This window comes from Gopherus evgoodei, chromosome 23, assembly GCF_007399415.2.
Source record: "Gopherus evgoodei ecotype Sinaloan lineage chromosome 23, rGopEvg1_v1.p, whole genome shotgun sequence".
In the NCBI taxonomy this organism is placed as follows: Eukaryota; Metazoa; Chordata; order Testudines; family Testudinidae; genus Gopherus; species Gopherus evgoodei.
In genome coordinates, this window is record NC_044344.1 from 5,082,552 (window position 1) to 5,093,746 (window position 11,195).

The following is an 11,195-nucleotide window of genomic DNA, read 5'->3' on the forward strand; positions in this document are numbered from 1 at the left end:
AGTAAGATCCATCAAACCCAGCAGAATCATAGAGGCAAGTCTGATGTCTGGGATCTCTCTGATCTCACTAGTATGAGATTATCCCTTTCAAGCTGCTTCCAGTCATTTGCAGTCCGGTTTTACTCTTCTAAGGTATACTTTCAACCTGAATATCACATTTCTCTGAATTTTGTACTTACTGTAGCTACAATACTTAACATGACTAACTGAAAAATTAATGGAGAGCACTTTTCAGTTTTATTTGAATAAGCTTTGTATGTAATCAGTTTCACTGTTTCTGGTGTGTAGGCAGTAATTTATTCCCTGCTGAAAAGATAAGCATGCAACATAAGAAATCACTTGAAAAATATTTGTATGAAGAATTTTAAGAAAAAGAGCAAGACCTACTATGTTCATGGTGAAACTCAAACTTTCTGAAGTGGGTCAATTTAAAAATTCAAGTTCAAAACATTCCTTGAAGTGGCATATGTGAAATATATTAGTTTAAGTTTTTTGCCAAGCGTGGAGGCAAGTGGTTAAAGGATCTTTGTGTCCTTCGCTTGGTGGGTGTTGGGGGCTTCTTATTTAAGAAACAAATAGTGAACTGCCAAAACTAAATTTCTGAGGTCAAGTTAAAGATGATGATAGGGAGAACTTTGCAGTGAAAAGAGAGCATATATAGCAGTCGGGAAAAGAGATCTTTGAGGAACCTGGTAGGAACAATATTTAGGAATGTTGTAGGAAACCCTGTTTTATAGCACTGATGGTAAAATGTGTCCTGTCTGTTAATACTATGGTGTACATGAAGCATGCAGGACAACTGGAATTCCCTGTCGCTTCATGGGGCTACCAGCAAAATTCAATTACAATCCACAATCGGAAATAAAATTGCTAGGAGACTGTTACAATAGGAAATGGGCGGTGTTAAAAAGGGATTGCTTAAGTCTAGCCATACGTAATTCCAGTCATAAATGAAATGCCCAGAGAACAGCCTCTCTAGCAGGAAAGATAAACTCTGCTTGTTCTGTAGCTGGAAAATCAAGGATAGATAAAATGAGAACAGCATTCTGTACTTGTACTGACAACGCAGTTTTTGCAGCAATGGTTTTCAGAGCAATAGTTGATCTTTTTTTAAAAGCATAGTATAGTTTTGATAAAACTGTAGTGTTCTGCGCTAGTGTGGAAAATTCAAAGGAAGAATTAACCTAATGTATATGGGAGTGGTGTATCACAATCTTCTTTTTTTCCCCTTCCCCCAAACCTAGAATGTTCTCCGGAAAGTGCAGCACCAGGATGCTTTGCAGATCTCTGATGTGGTTATGGCATCTCTGTTGAGAATGTTCCAGAGCACAGCTGGATCAGGGGGAGTGCAAGAGGATGCCCTCATGGCAGTCAGCACCCTGGTGGAAGGTCAGTAGTGGAGACTGGGAAAAAGTAATTTGCTTTATGCAGTGCGCAAACAGCTCTGTGTGAACAAATCAGACTTGTGGTTGGCACTATGTGTATCCCTGACAGCTGCTGCTGTTGATGAAGGCTTAACATATAACATCCTTTGCTAAATAGTTGAGTTTACGCAGATGCAAATTTAACTGCATAACTATTTCAGAATAACACCTTCAGATCTGTGAAGGTTTGAGGCTAGTCGGTCCAACAAATCAGATGACAGCTTGATTCTCATAGACTGTATTTCTTGTGTTTGTTGTTTTCTGTAGATAACCTGGGTAGTGTGTGTGCTGAATAGGCAGTATATAGGACTTTCTCTTTTATTTTTGTACAGCGCTTTGCACAATGGGCTGCTGTCTCTAGATGCTATTGCAATGAAAATTAATATTCTGATTTACATTTGCTGTTATCTATTACCATTGATTTGTGCAGTTATGTCAGTGGTTGGTGTGTGTTTTGTTTGTAAAAACCACACATTGCAGAGACTGAAATTCTTTTTGGTTGCAAATTTTGATTCTTACTAACGTTTGGGTTGCAGCATACCAGACGGTTTTAGAGCTCCATTGTGATTCCTCTTTACAGTGCTGTTGCTATGGCACGATATTGAGCTCTAGGAATGCATTGTGTTTTCAAACACTGTGTTTGGATGTGAAAGTTGGGTGCTGTTAGAAATCCATATGTGGTTTCATTGTTTGGAAAAACCTGTAATTTCCTTTAAACACCATGCTTGATTTGGAAATGGTTCTTGAGAGACAGGAGGCTGTAAAGGGACTTATTTGAATCTTCCTTCATGTTTCTGAGGCCATTAGTGTGACTAGCTCATTGAGGGGCTGCTCTCCTGGGGACTTGACCTGTTTTTAGTGTAGAGGCATGTGTCTAATTGCTCTCAGAATACATGAGAGTCTGAAAATGCAGAGAAGTTAATTCTGGCTTCCTGGAGTAGCTGCTCTTAGAACAGGTTTGTGACTTTGCCGGGCAAAGTCACAGAGAATGATTTGTGACTACACTTGAAGTGATCAGTATTGCTTGGCTGGTCTGCAAGTGAGGAAGAGGGAGTGCCTGATTGCTGGAGATTGGTTGTGACCCTGGCTAACAAGCTGATTTGTGAATAAACAGTATGATGCCCGTTTTGGGCAAAGCCATTCTCCTTGCCAGAGGTTAATAGTAACTTGTGGGTTAATTTGTGGTAAGGGGCTGGGGGAAGGCAGATATGTAATATAAAAGGAAGCCTTTTCTTTCACCAGATAGTTAAGAGTTCTTTAAATACAAGCACCCCAAATATTAGTCTATACTTGGGCCCCTCAGTTCTTCCCTAGCCGAAATAGAAGCTCGATGACTGTTCCAAAAGGAGGATTTTACTATTGTCTCATTTATGCTGTGCCCCACCCCCAATCAAATTTAATCCTACAAAATAGGACTTCTCAAACTGGTGTAGTGTGACCTGGTGCTGCCCCATGCATCCCCACACCACTGAACGCTGTGTGGAGAGCCCCACCCAGTATCAGCCATATTTTTTGCCATCATCCCACTTGCACAGTCCTTTGCAGCCACAAAAATAGGTATATGTAGTCTAGGTAATTAAAGGCAGAAAACCACTGCTCTAAAGGGTGCTGTGTATGTATTGGGGGAACCAAGGTCCTCTGAGGGAACCCTGCAGCCACCTCTGAGCACAGGAAGGATCTGTTCCTTATCTTCAGTGTACTGCATCTCCTACAATTCTCTTGAAGTCCATTTTATTACAAAAGGATGTTTTCCATTGGTGCTCAATTCTTAGTGTAAAATCTAGTGGAGAATCAATTTGTCGTGCTTCTGTTGAATGTACATGCTCTTCCTGAGAGCTGCAAAGGACTGGGTTTCCTTGTTTTTAGACATCAGGCAAACATGTAGACTGTCCTGTGGGGATTAGACCTAATCAGAGTGTTTTCTGTGCAGTCTTGGGTGGAGAGTTTCTGAAGTATATGGACGCCTTCAAACCCTTCCTGGGCATTGGACTGAAGAACTATGCAGAGTACCAGGTAGGACCTGAATCTGGGAGTCCCACATTCAGAACTTTTTTGCATCTGTTGATAGGGATTTACAGAGTTCTTCAGGATTGCATCCCCAGAGGCCCTTCGCCTTCTGGTGAGGAAGCCAGCATGTGAGCACTGTAGTAACTCAGTAATTACAGGCTGCACTTGTAAATGAATTTATAGACTCTCCTCTATTTAAAATTGTCCACTGCAGGCCGTCATCTGCTTGACACCTGAGGTTCTGCATTGACTGCATATTCAGTGGCATTGATCAGGAGAGAAGTTGCTACTAGGAATGAATTTCCAATAGACCATGCATGCCATGGTGTTTACTCTGGTGCTGATCCTTAGAACACCTGGCTGCTGAACTTTTTCAGCATCTTTCTAAAACAAGTATCTATCACTCATTGGCATCTGGAACTCTCGCCCCCGATCGGGTAAACTAATTCAGATCTCTTCTTTATGACTTAGTATTTCAACAGTTAACAAAGCTCTGACTTTTATGGGCAATTGCAGATGAGGGTCACTGTTAAGTGATGATTTTAGTTCCTGCCTGTTGCAATGCCATAATTTAGTGTTTTAATAGGCTAGCGCAGTAAGCACAGGCAGTGTGGGGAATACCAATTTATACTGGGTTGGTGCATACTTACTGTTCTCTTCGTAGGTTTGTCTGGCTGCAGTAGGCCTAGTTGGAGACTTATGTAGAGCCCTGCAGTCCAACATCTTGCCTTTCTGCGACGAGGTTATGCAGCTGCTCTTGGAGAACTTGGGGGTAAGTGCTTACCTACTTTTAGCCAGTTAAGCAAACTAGCTATTTGTGGCAATAAAGGAAAGTGAGAGGCAGAGACTGTATTGGGAGAAGTTAGAGATGTTTGAAAAAGGTTATATCAGGAGACGTAAGCAATATATAGCTAGCTAACATGATTTTGAAGAGAACTTGTGTCCTCTGTGGAGGGAGGGGATTTAAGTTTCCAGTCATTCATCTTCATTTCCAATCTCTCTCTCTTTCTCAGAATGAGAACGTCCATAGGTCTGTGAAGCCTCAGATTCTCTCTGTGTTTGGCGATATTGCCCTGGCCATCGGAGGAGAGTTTAAAAAATATCTAGAGGTTGTATTGAATACTCTCCAGCAGGCCTCGCAAGCCCAGGTTGATAAGGTAAACCAGCAGGGCACTTGGCAGCTCCGTCTCATCCAGGGTGAAATACGTCTGTATTAGTTGCTTGCCAACGGCCGTTGTACAGGCATGTTCTTTTGTTTCCCATCTAGTCTGACTATGACATGGTGGACTACCTGAATGAGCTAAGAGAGGGCTGTCTGGAAGCTTACACTGGCATCATTCAGGGACTGAAGGGAGACCAAGAAAATGTGCATCGTGAGTATTTTGTCCTGCAGCACAGAGTCTTTAGGGAAGGGGGACCTTTTTTTAAAGGTATGCTGTAACTTAAGCCTGCTACATTAAACTAGTCATTTCCTTTCAGCGGATGTGATGCTGGTGCAGCCAAGAGTAGAATTTATTCTGTCTTTCATCGACCACATTGCTGGAGATGAGGATCACACAGATGGAGTAGTAGCTTGTGCTGCTGGGCTGATAGGGTAAGCGTTCCAGACTCCTTTGGCTAGAGGATAAGTGACCGCACACTCGCCAGGTAGATTATTGTTAGTACAGTAAACACAATATTATAAGAAGTGCTTTTTTGAAGTTATCTGCTTGAATTGGAAATGGGTCTTGAGAGACCGGAGCCTGTAAAGGGACTTATTTGAATCTTCCTTCATGTATCTGAAATGCTAACCACAGAATCTTCAGTTTAGGATTTTTGTAACTCATTGTTGGGCACTAACCCAGGAACAGGCGTGAAATAGGAGGACTGTGCAGAGGGGTTGGTTCCTCACCACAAGCTGTGTACCAGCCCTGGTGGGTGGCCCATTTGCTCCCTGTCAATCATTGCCATGAAGAGGCAAATTGCATATGCCTTAAAAGGAGTAGGGGACAATGATCTTAAAGGAAGACTCCATACAATGAAATTTTCAGCTTGTGAATTGACAGTGAAGGGCCCAGTTCAGCTGTCATTGAAGTCAATGGGAGTCTTTTCTCTTGACTTCAAAGGGAGCTGGATGGAACTTTCAGGGAGGACATCCTTGGACAGGAGACATGGATATTTCCAGCTAATAGCCGTTTAGGAGGCTGTTTGGCTCTAATGTTGCTGACCATATGAACATTTAAAAAGGGACATTAACTGGGAGTCAGTCTTCTCTTGTTGCTAGCAAAAGCTGATATAACTGGCATGTTTCTGGCTGTCAGCAAGCATTAAAGCCCATTCTGTCTCCTTTGTTTTCCACAGGGATTTGTGTACAGCATTTGGAAAGGATGTACTGAAATTAGTAGAAGCTAGACCCATGATACATGAACTTCTAACTGAAGGAAGAAGATCCAAGACAAACAAAACAAAAACCCTTGCTACCTGGGCAACTAAAGAACTGAGAAAACTGAAGAATCAAGCTTGGTAAGGGGCCTTCTCCCTTTCCTCATATTGCGAAATGACCACACAGGTTAAACTTCTCAGCTCAGGCCCATTGAAGGAGACACTTCACAGATGCCTCATGCTATAAAAAGGCTTTCTCTTGTTTAGCTTTCTGTAAACTACCCATTTAAAGCTATAAAGGCCAGATGGCCACTGCTTGTTCCTAGAGAAAAGAACTGATGCTTGACCGTAACACATCTAGAGTAAGGTCCTCTTCACGCTGGAATCAGAACTGTGCTGCCATAGCTGCTAATGAGTTCTAGTGGATTCCAGCATGCTTTCTCTGGGTCACATGGGCATGGATTTTTCTGTGGTTTAGTGGTTGGTTGGTTGTAGCTAGTAAAATTTTGACCCCCAGTATGAGTAAGGGCTTTTAAAAGGAATAGTAGAGTGGGGAACAGCTTTCCTGTGCACTGTGGGATATTGTGATTCCTGAACTTGGAATTCACAGAATGATGGCCCCTTCTGGTTTTGTGAAGATGCGTTTTTCTTGGCCTCTTGTAAGTGGCCTCACGTTGGCTCCAAAGAGGGGCTTTTTTTTTTAAATTTCTACAATTGTCCCTCTCTGATTGCAGATCTGTTACCATTGGGATGACATCCAAGACCCCCACTGGAAATCTCCACTCTTTTGAAAAAAACCGGAAGTGAGGAGTGTGCACGGATGCTGAATGTTTGGGAATGAGAGGATGAGTGAGTGAGGCTTGAAACACACCACATTGAAAATCCCGCCACAGCAACAACAGCAGCAGCGCTGTTAGTGAGCTGAGCACTGACTTGTGTAGAAAACCCGACATCGGCCGTCTTCAGGAAGAGGGAACGACTGGTTTCTGTCAAAAATAAACAGTCTCTTCTTCTGACAGAGACTAGAACTAGCTTTTCTGTCTTTTGGCCAGTGCGAAGCGGAATGACTAGTTTGGGGGAGAGGAAACTAGGTTCACCTGTGGTGCTCTTTGTTTAAGGTCTGGCTTTTGCTGCTGAAGAGAGATGGAGTCTGGGTCTCTGGCCCGCCTTCTGTAACCTTTGCCACACAATGCTGTTAGTGCATGGGATAAAAGGAGGGGTGAAGGATTTTCAGTCTAAGAGTGAGTGTGTGTGAATGAGGCGGTATCCACATTCTCAACTTCAAGTCATTGCAGTTTATCTTTTCCCAAAAAAGGGTTAGCAGTTGCATTTCATAAACTAACCGAAGTTCAGTCTACTGATGCAGCATAAGAGATGTAAAAAGAAAAGAGGAAAAAAAGGAAAGTCGCTCTTTAGGGCTTTTTATTTTAGGGAAACACTGACGAATGTTCAGAGCTCCCGTTCTGAGTGACGCTTTTCATGATCTTGTTTCATCAAAGCGCCTTTCCTTCCTTAATATTGTTCAACTGTGAATGTAGAAATGGGGTGGGGGGGAACTCTTGCGTTAGAGGGATTAGAAACAAACTGTCAAACAAGATTTCAAACTAAAACAAAAAAGTCCCATAAATGTAAGTGCTCAGAATTGGCAATGAGAATGCAAAGGGAAAGATCTCTCCTGACTTGTACTGTAACAGCCCGAACACCCACTAAATTGTGCCAAAGAGTTTAAAAATAATAAAGTAAAACTTCAGGTAATATTTTGGATTGCAAAATGAGGATAAATTCAATGTTCAAACAAAATCTGATAAAATGCCATTTGGAAACTGCTTGGCCTTTTGTGCTCTTTTATTTGATCGAATTTAATGTGGTATTGGTCTCTTGCTGCACTTCAAAACAAAAAAGGAAAAAAAGAAATTTATATAAATATATATATATACTGGCTTGAGCTTACACAAGACGGCACTTGTAAAAGGTTCTATTTTTCCACTGCAGTTGAAGATTAATAAAATGGTGTCAGACATTCCCCAGTACTTTCTTTTTGTATTCTTGGTCTTTCCAATTAAAAGGGGAACCCATTAACTTTTTTTCAAGTGCACTAAAAGTCTGATGGGCAACCTTGGGACAGATTGGCTGTTTGCCGCTCCCTTTAGCATACTGCCTTTTTTATTCTCTAACATGAAAGATGTGAAGGATCAAAATCTCTTGTCTCTCTTTTTAAATCAATTTTTTGTTCTTTGAGGCATAGTTCCTCAATTATTCTGGATTTTATCAGCAATAAGACATGAAAAGAAGAGAAGGTGTGGGGTTTGAAACAATTTTTAATTTCATCTTTATTATGCAGTTATTGATATTACCAGCATTTCTGAATTTGCAGCTTAACTTGGGCATTTTTAAAGCTGTTTGCCTGTGGGAGGGAGAAGGGAAAACCTTCATCTATAATTTTGCAAGAAGCAGATAAAAATCTGTTTTATCCCCTTCCTTCTCTCCCCAACTGATCCAGGGATCCATAATAATGGAATCCACTTCTGTTGCCCATCCGCACTGCAGCATCCACAATAGCTCTTGTACAGGGTATCGGATATGTGCCTTTCAGTGCCGGGTTCAGAATGCAGTCAAAGTGCCGACCTTTGAACCAGTGTACAAAAAAAAATCCCAGGTGTTTAGAGGAGAGGACAGCTCTGTTTGTGAATTGGGAGAGTTGACCACCTCAAAAACATTGGTTAGGGAGAGGCCTGGGTCACATTTCTATTAATGCCTTTTCTTTTTGTTTTGTTTCTTGATGTAGGTTGGGGTTTCCTAAAAAAGCCATTCCTGAAGTTGGGGAGGGGGCCGTGGAGGGGAGAAATCTGATCATTCCTCAGTGCTACCTGTTTGTCCTGTGTGGCTGTTCAGCTGTAGACAGCAGGAGAATAAAGGACACTGAGACAGTAGTAGAAACAAATCTTGTCTGTCATGTTTTTGTTCCAGGGAAAGCAGTTCTTTTGAAACTGTTCAAATTAATCCTTAACAACTTTCACACAAGCAACACCATCCCACAGTGTGGTAGTGAGGAAAAACTGGTCTGTCACCTCCAGTGTTGGTGCTAGGCCTGCAACTGTTATCCTTTAATCCTGTAACCACTGTGGTTTGGAGAGAGGGACAAATATATAAATATTAAAAAAAGAAAAATCTTAAAAGCCAGTTTCACTGCCTGGCAGACTTAATTAATGGGATAAATCTTTGATTTTTTTAAATGTGCGATTTCAGCACCCGGATCAAAATGTGCTTGTTTCAGCAAAGCATTTTGGTAGCATTTTATTAGCTCCCAGCCTGGGCTTTGCACCAGCTTTGCCCTTCCACATGAGGTAAAGGTTAATGTGTGATTGGGAAAGGGATACAGAGGATAGGAAATATTGCTGTGCTGGAAGTGGCTTAAGAAGCTTTTGGTCTCAAGTAACAATTCAGTTCATATTGTGCTGTAGCATTTCTGTATGTTTCTTACGCTTTTCTTTTCCTGGTCAAATGTCTTGCCAAAGGCAGCTAATGGCACTGCCCTTGCAGTTGAATGGAGGGGAAAAAGTTAATGTAATCTTTCCAAGTGCCCACTTAATGCAGTCCTAGTATTTTACCTTTCAGAACCAAGCAACTTTAACTGTCTCAATTCTGTCAAATTATTGTCAGCCAGACCTAATGAGGTTGGTGCTTATTTGGCTTCTGAGAATACTTTTTTATATATCTTTAATCTGTATTGACACTTACTGTTACTGTGTCACCTCTGAATTGGCAGTTGTGACCTGTTGACAATGATGGATTGGAAAGGGTCCCTCTTACTAACAAATTGGTACCACTGATTTTATTTACCTTCTAAATAAAAGCTGCTTTATTTTGGTTTTCATTATTTTTGCTGCTTCATTTTATATAGCTACTGCATCTCTTGCCAGAAACCCTCCTCCTCTACTTTGCTCAGTGAGACTGTGTGGGTGTACGCTCTGATTGCATGAATGACACTCTCTCGTCTCGTTTCCTGTTTGGGGGAGCTGGAGCTGACAGTGATGTCTCATCCGCCCATATGTGCTATTCTGACGTCCATCATCACAGAGCAGGAATAGCAGCGCTGTGCAGAACTTTTCATGGAAGAAATCTGGCCTCTTCGATCAGGGTTGGCTATCTGTTCTGGTTCTTTGATCTTCAGTGCTGCTTCTGTTCTGTATGTGCATTTGCTGTGTAGCCTCCTAAGTGGTGGTGAGTTAGGGAGAACAGTTTTATTTGCCTCGTGCCTTCCCCTCCCTACCCCATGATGCATCACTTGAGCAGTGGGGTAGAGCCACAAAGCACAGGTGAGAGGCTTATCAACCTGTTTGTAAAGGAGGATTGAGCTGGCTGGGATCCCACTTGTTTTTAATTGGCAGTAACACCTACTGCTCACCTTGACAAAGCTAGTCTCTGCACATATGTATGATCTTCTATTCTGCCAAAGCCACCTCCTTAATACGGCTCTCTGTCACTGAAAATCTCATTTTCCCCTTTGGGCAGTGGCCGTTGCTAACAGGGCATGGCAAGCCTACGACATCTTAGGCAAGTATTAGTGGCTAGCTGTAGCAAAGGAAGTGCAGGGAGGTAGAATGTAATTTCGTCAACGGTCTTGCCATTACCCTCTTAGGTGAAATCCCCAGGCATTTTTTAATGACTGAGTGGGCAGGACTTTGGTTCAAGAGATGAGACAAAACAAGTGACTCCCAAGATTGTGGCCTTATGCCATGTGGAATAGCTCCCTGTTTCCAGCTGCTATATAGCATTAAAAGAAGTGAAAATACATCTTTTTCATGTAGGCATTTGCAGCTGGGCTGTTAGGTGATATGTGAATGGGAGGGAAGGTGTCAATACTAAAACTTGAGTACTGTGTCCTAGCCGAACCTAGTTAGCGACTTCAATGTGCTCACATATATCATACCTAGCTTCCCTACCACCTCATGAGAGATTGGAGGCTTTGTCTGTGGAGGGGGAAGAGATAGTACACGGAGCCCATGCAGTTCCTACAATCCATACTGTGAAATCTCACCTAGCTGATCAAAATTATAGTACCTTCCTGCTCATACAAGCGAGGGTGCTAGAGCATGCTCTTACCACTGCTGCTGATGTTAAGTTAGTACGAATCCGAGCCAGGATGAGCACCATTCTGAAAGGAGCACTTGTGCTGATTAGGTAAGCCTCCAGGGAGGAGATGATTCATGACGTATGTCTCATTTTCCCTGGATCATGGTGCAGCTGGTTCCCCACTGCCATGACTCTCTCCCTACCCCTTCCTGGAGTTGTTGCTACCTCTGCCAGGAGATGAAGATGTAACAGTAGAAATATGTGAGGATTCAACTCCCAAGCTACATTCTGCCAGTATTACCTCTCGAGCCATCCTGCAGTTCAGCAACT

General features: G+C 42.3%; 1 protein-coding gene across 1 annotated transcript in view; it reads left to right on the forward strand.

Moving 5' to 3' along the window:
* The window catches only part of KPNB1 (karyopherin subunit beta 1), a 32,317-nt gene extending 24,502 nt beyond the window's left edge, over positions 1–7,815 (forward strand). Inside the window, exons 15-22 of the mRNA XM_030541102.1 lie at positions 1,245–1,389; positions 3,355–3,437; positions 4,096–4,203; positions 4,445–4,588; positions 4,699–4,804; positions 4,911–5,025; positions 5,772–5,933; positions 6,527–7,815. Of these exons, the coding sequence (XP_030396962.1) occupies positions 1,245–1,389; positions 3,355–3,437; positions 4,096–4,203; positions 4,445–4,588; positions 4,699–4,804; positions 4,911–5,025; positions 5,772–5,933; position 6,527 (864 nt within the window). The 3' untranslated portion in view covers positions 6,528–7,815. The remainder of the gene's footprint in view (positions 1–1,244; positions 1,390–3,354; positions 3,438–4,095; positions 4,204–4,444; positions 4,589–4,698; positions 4,805–4,910; positions 5,026–5,771; positions 5,934–6,526) is intronic.
* The last annotated feature ends 3,380 nt before the right edge of the window (positions 7,816–11,195 follow it).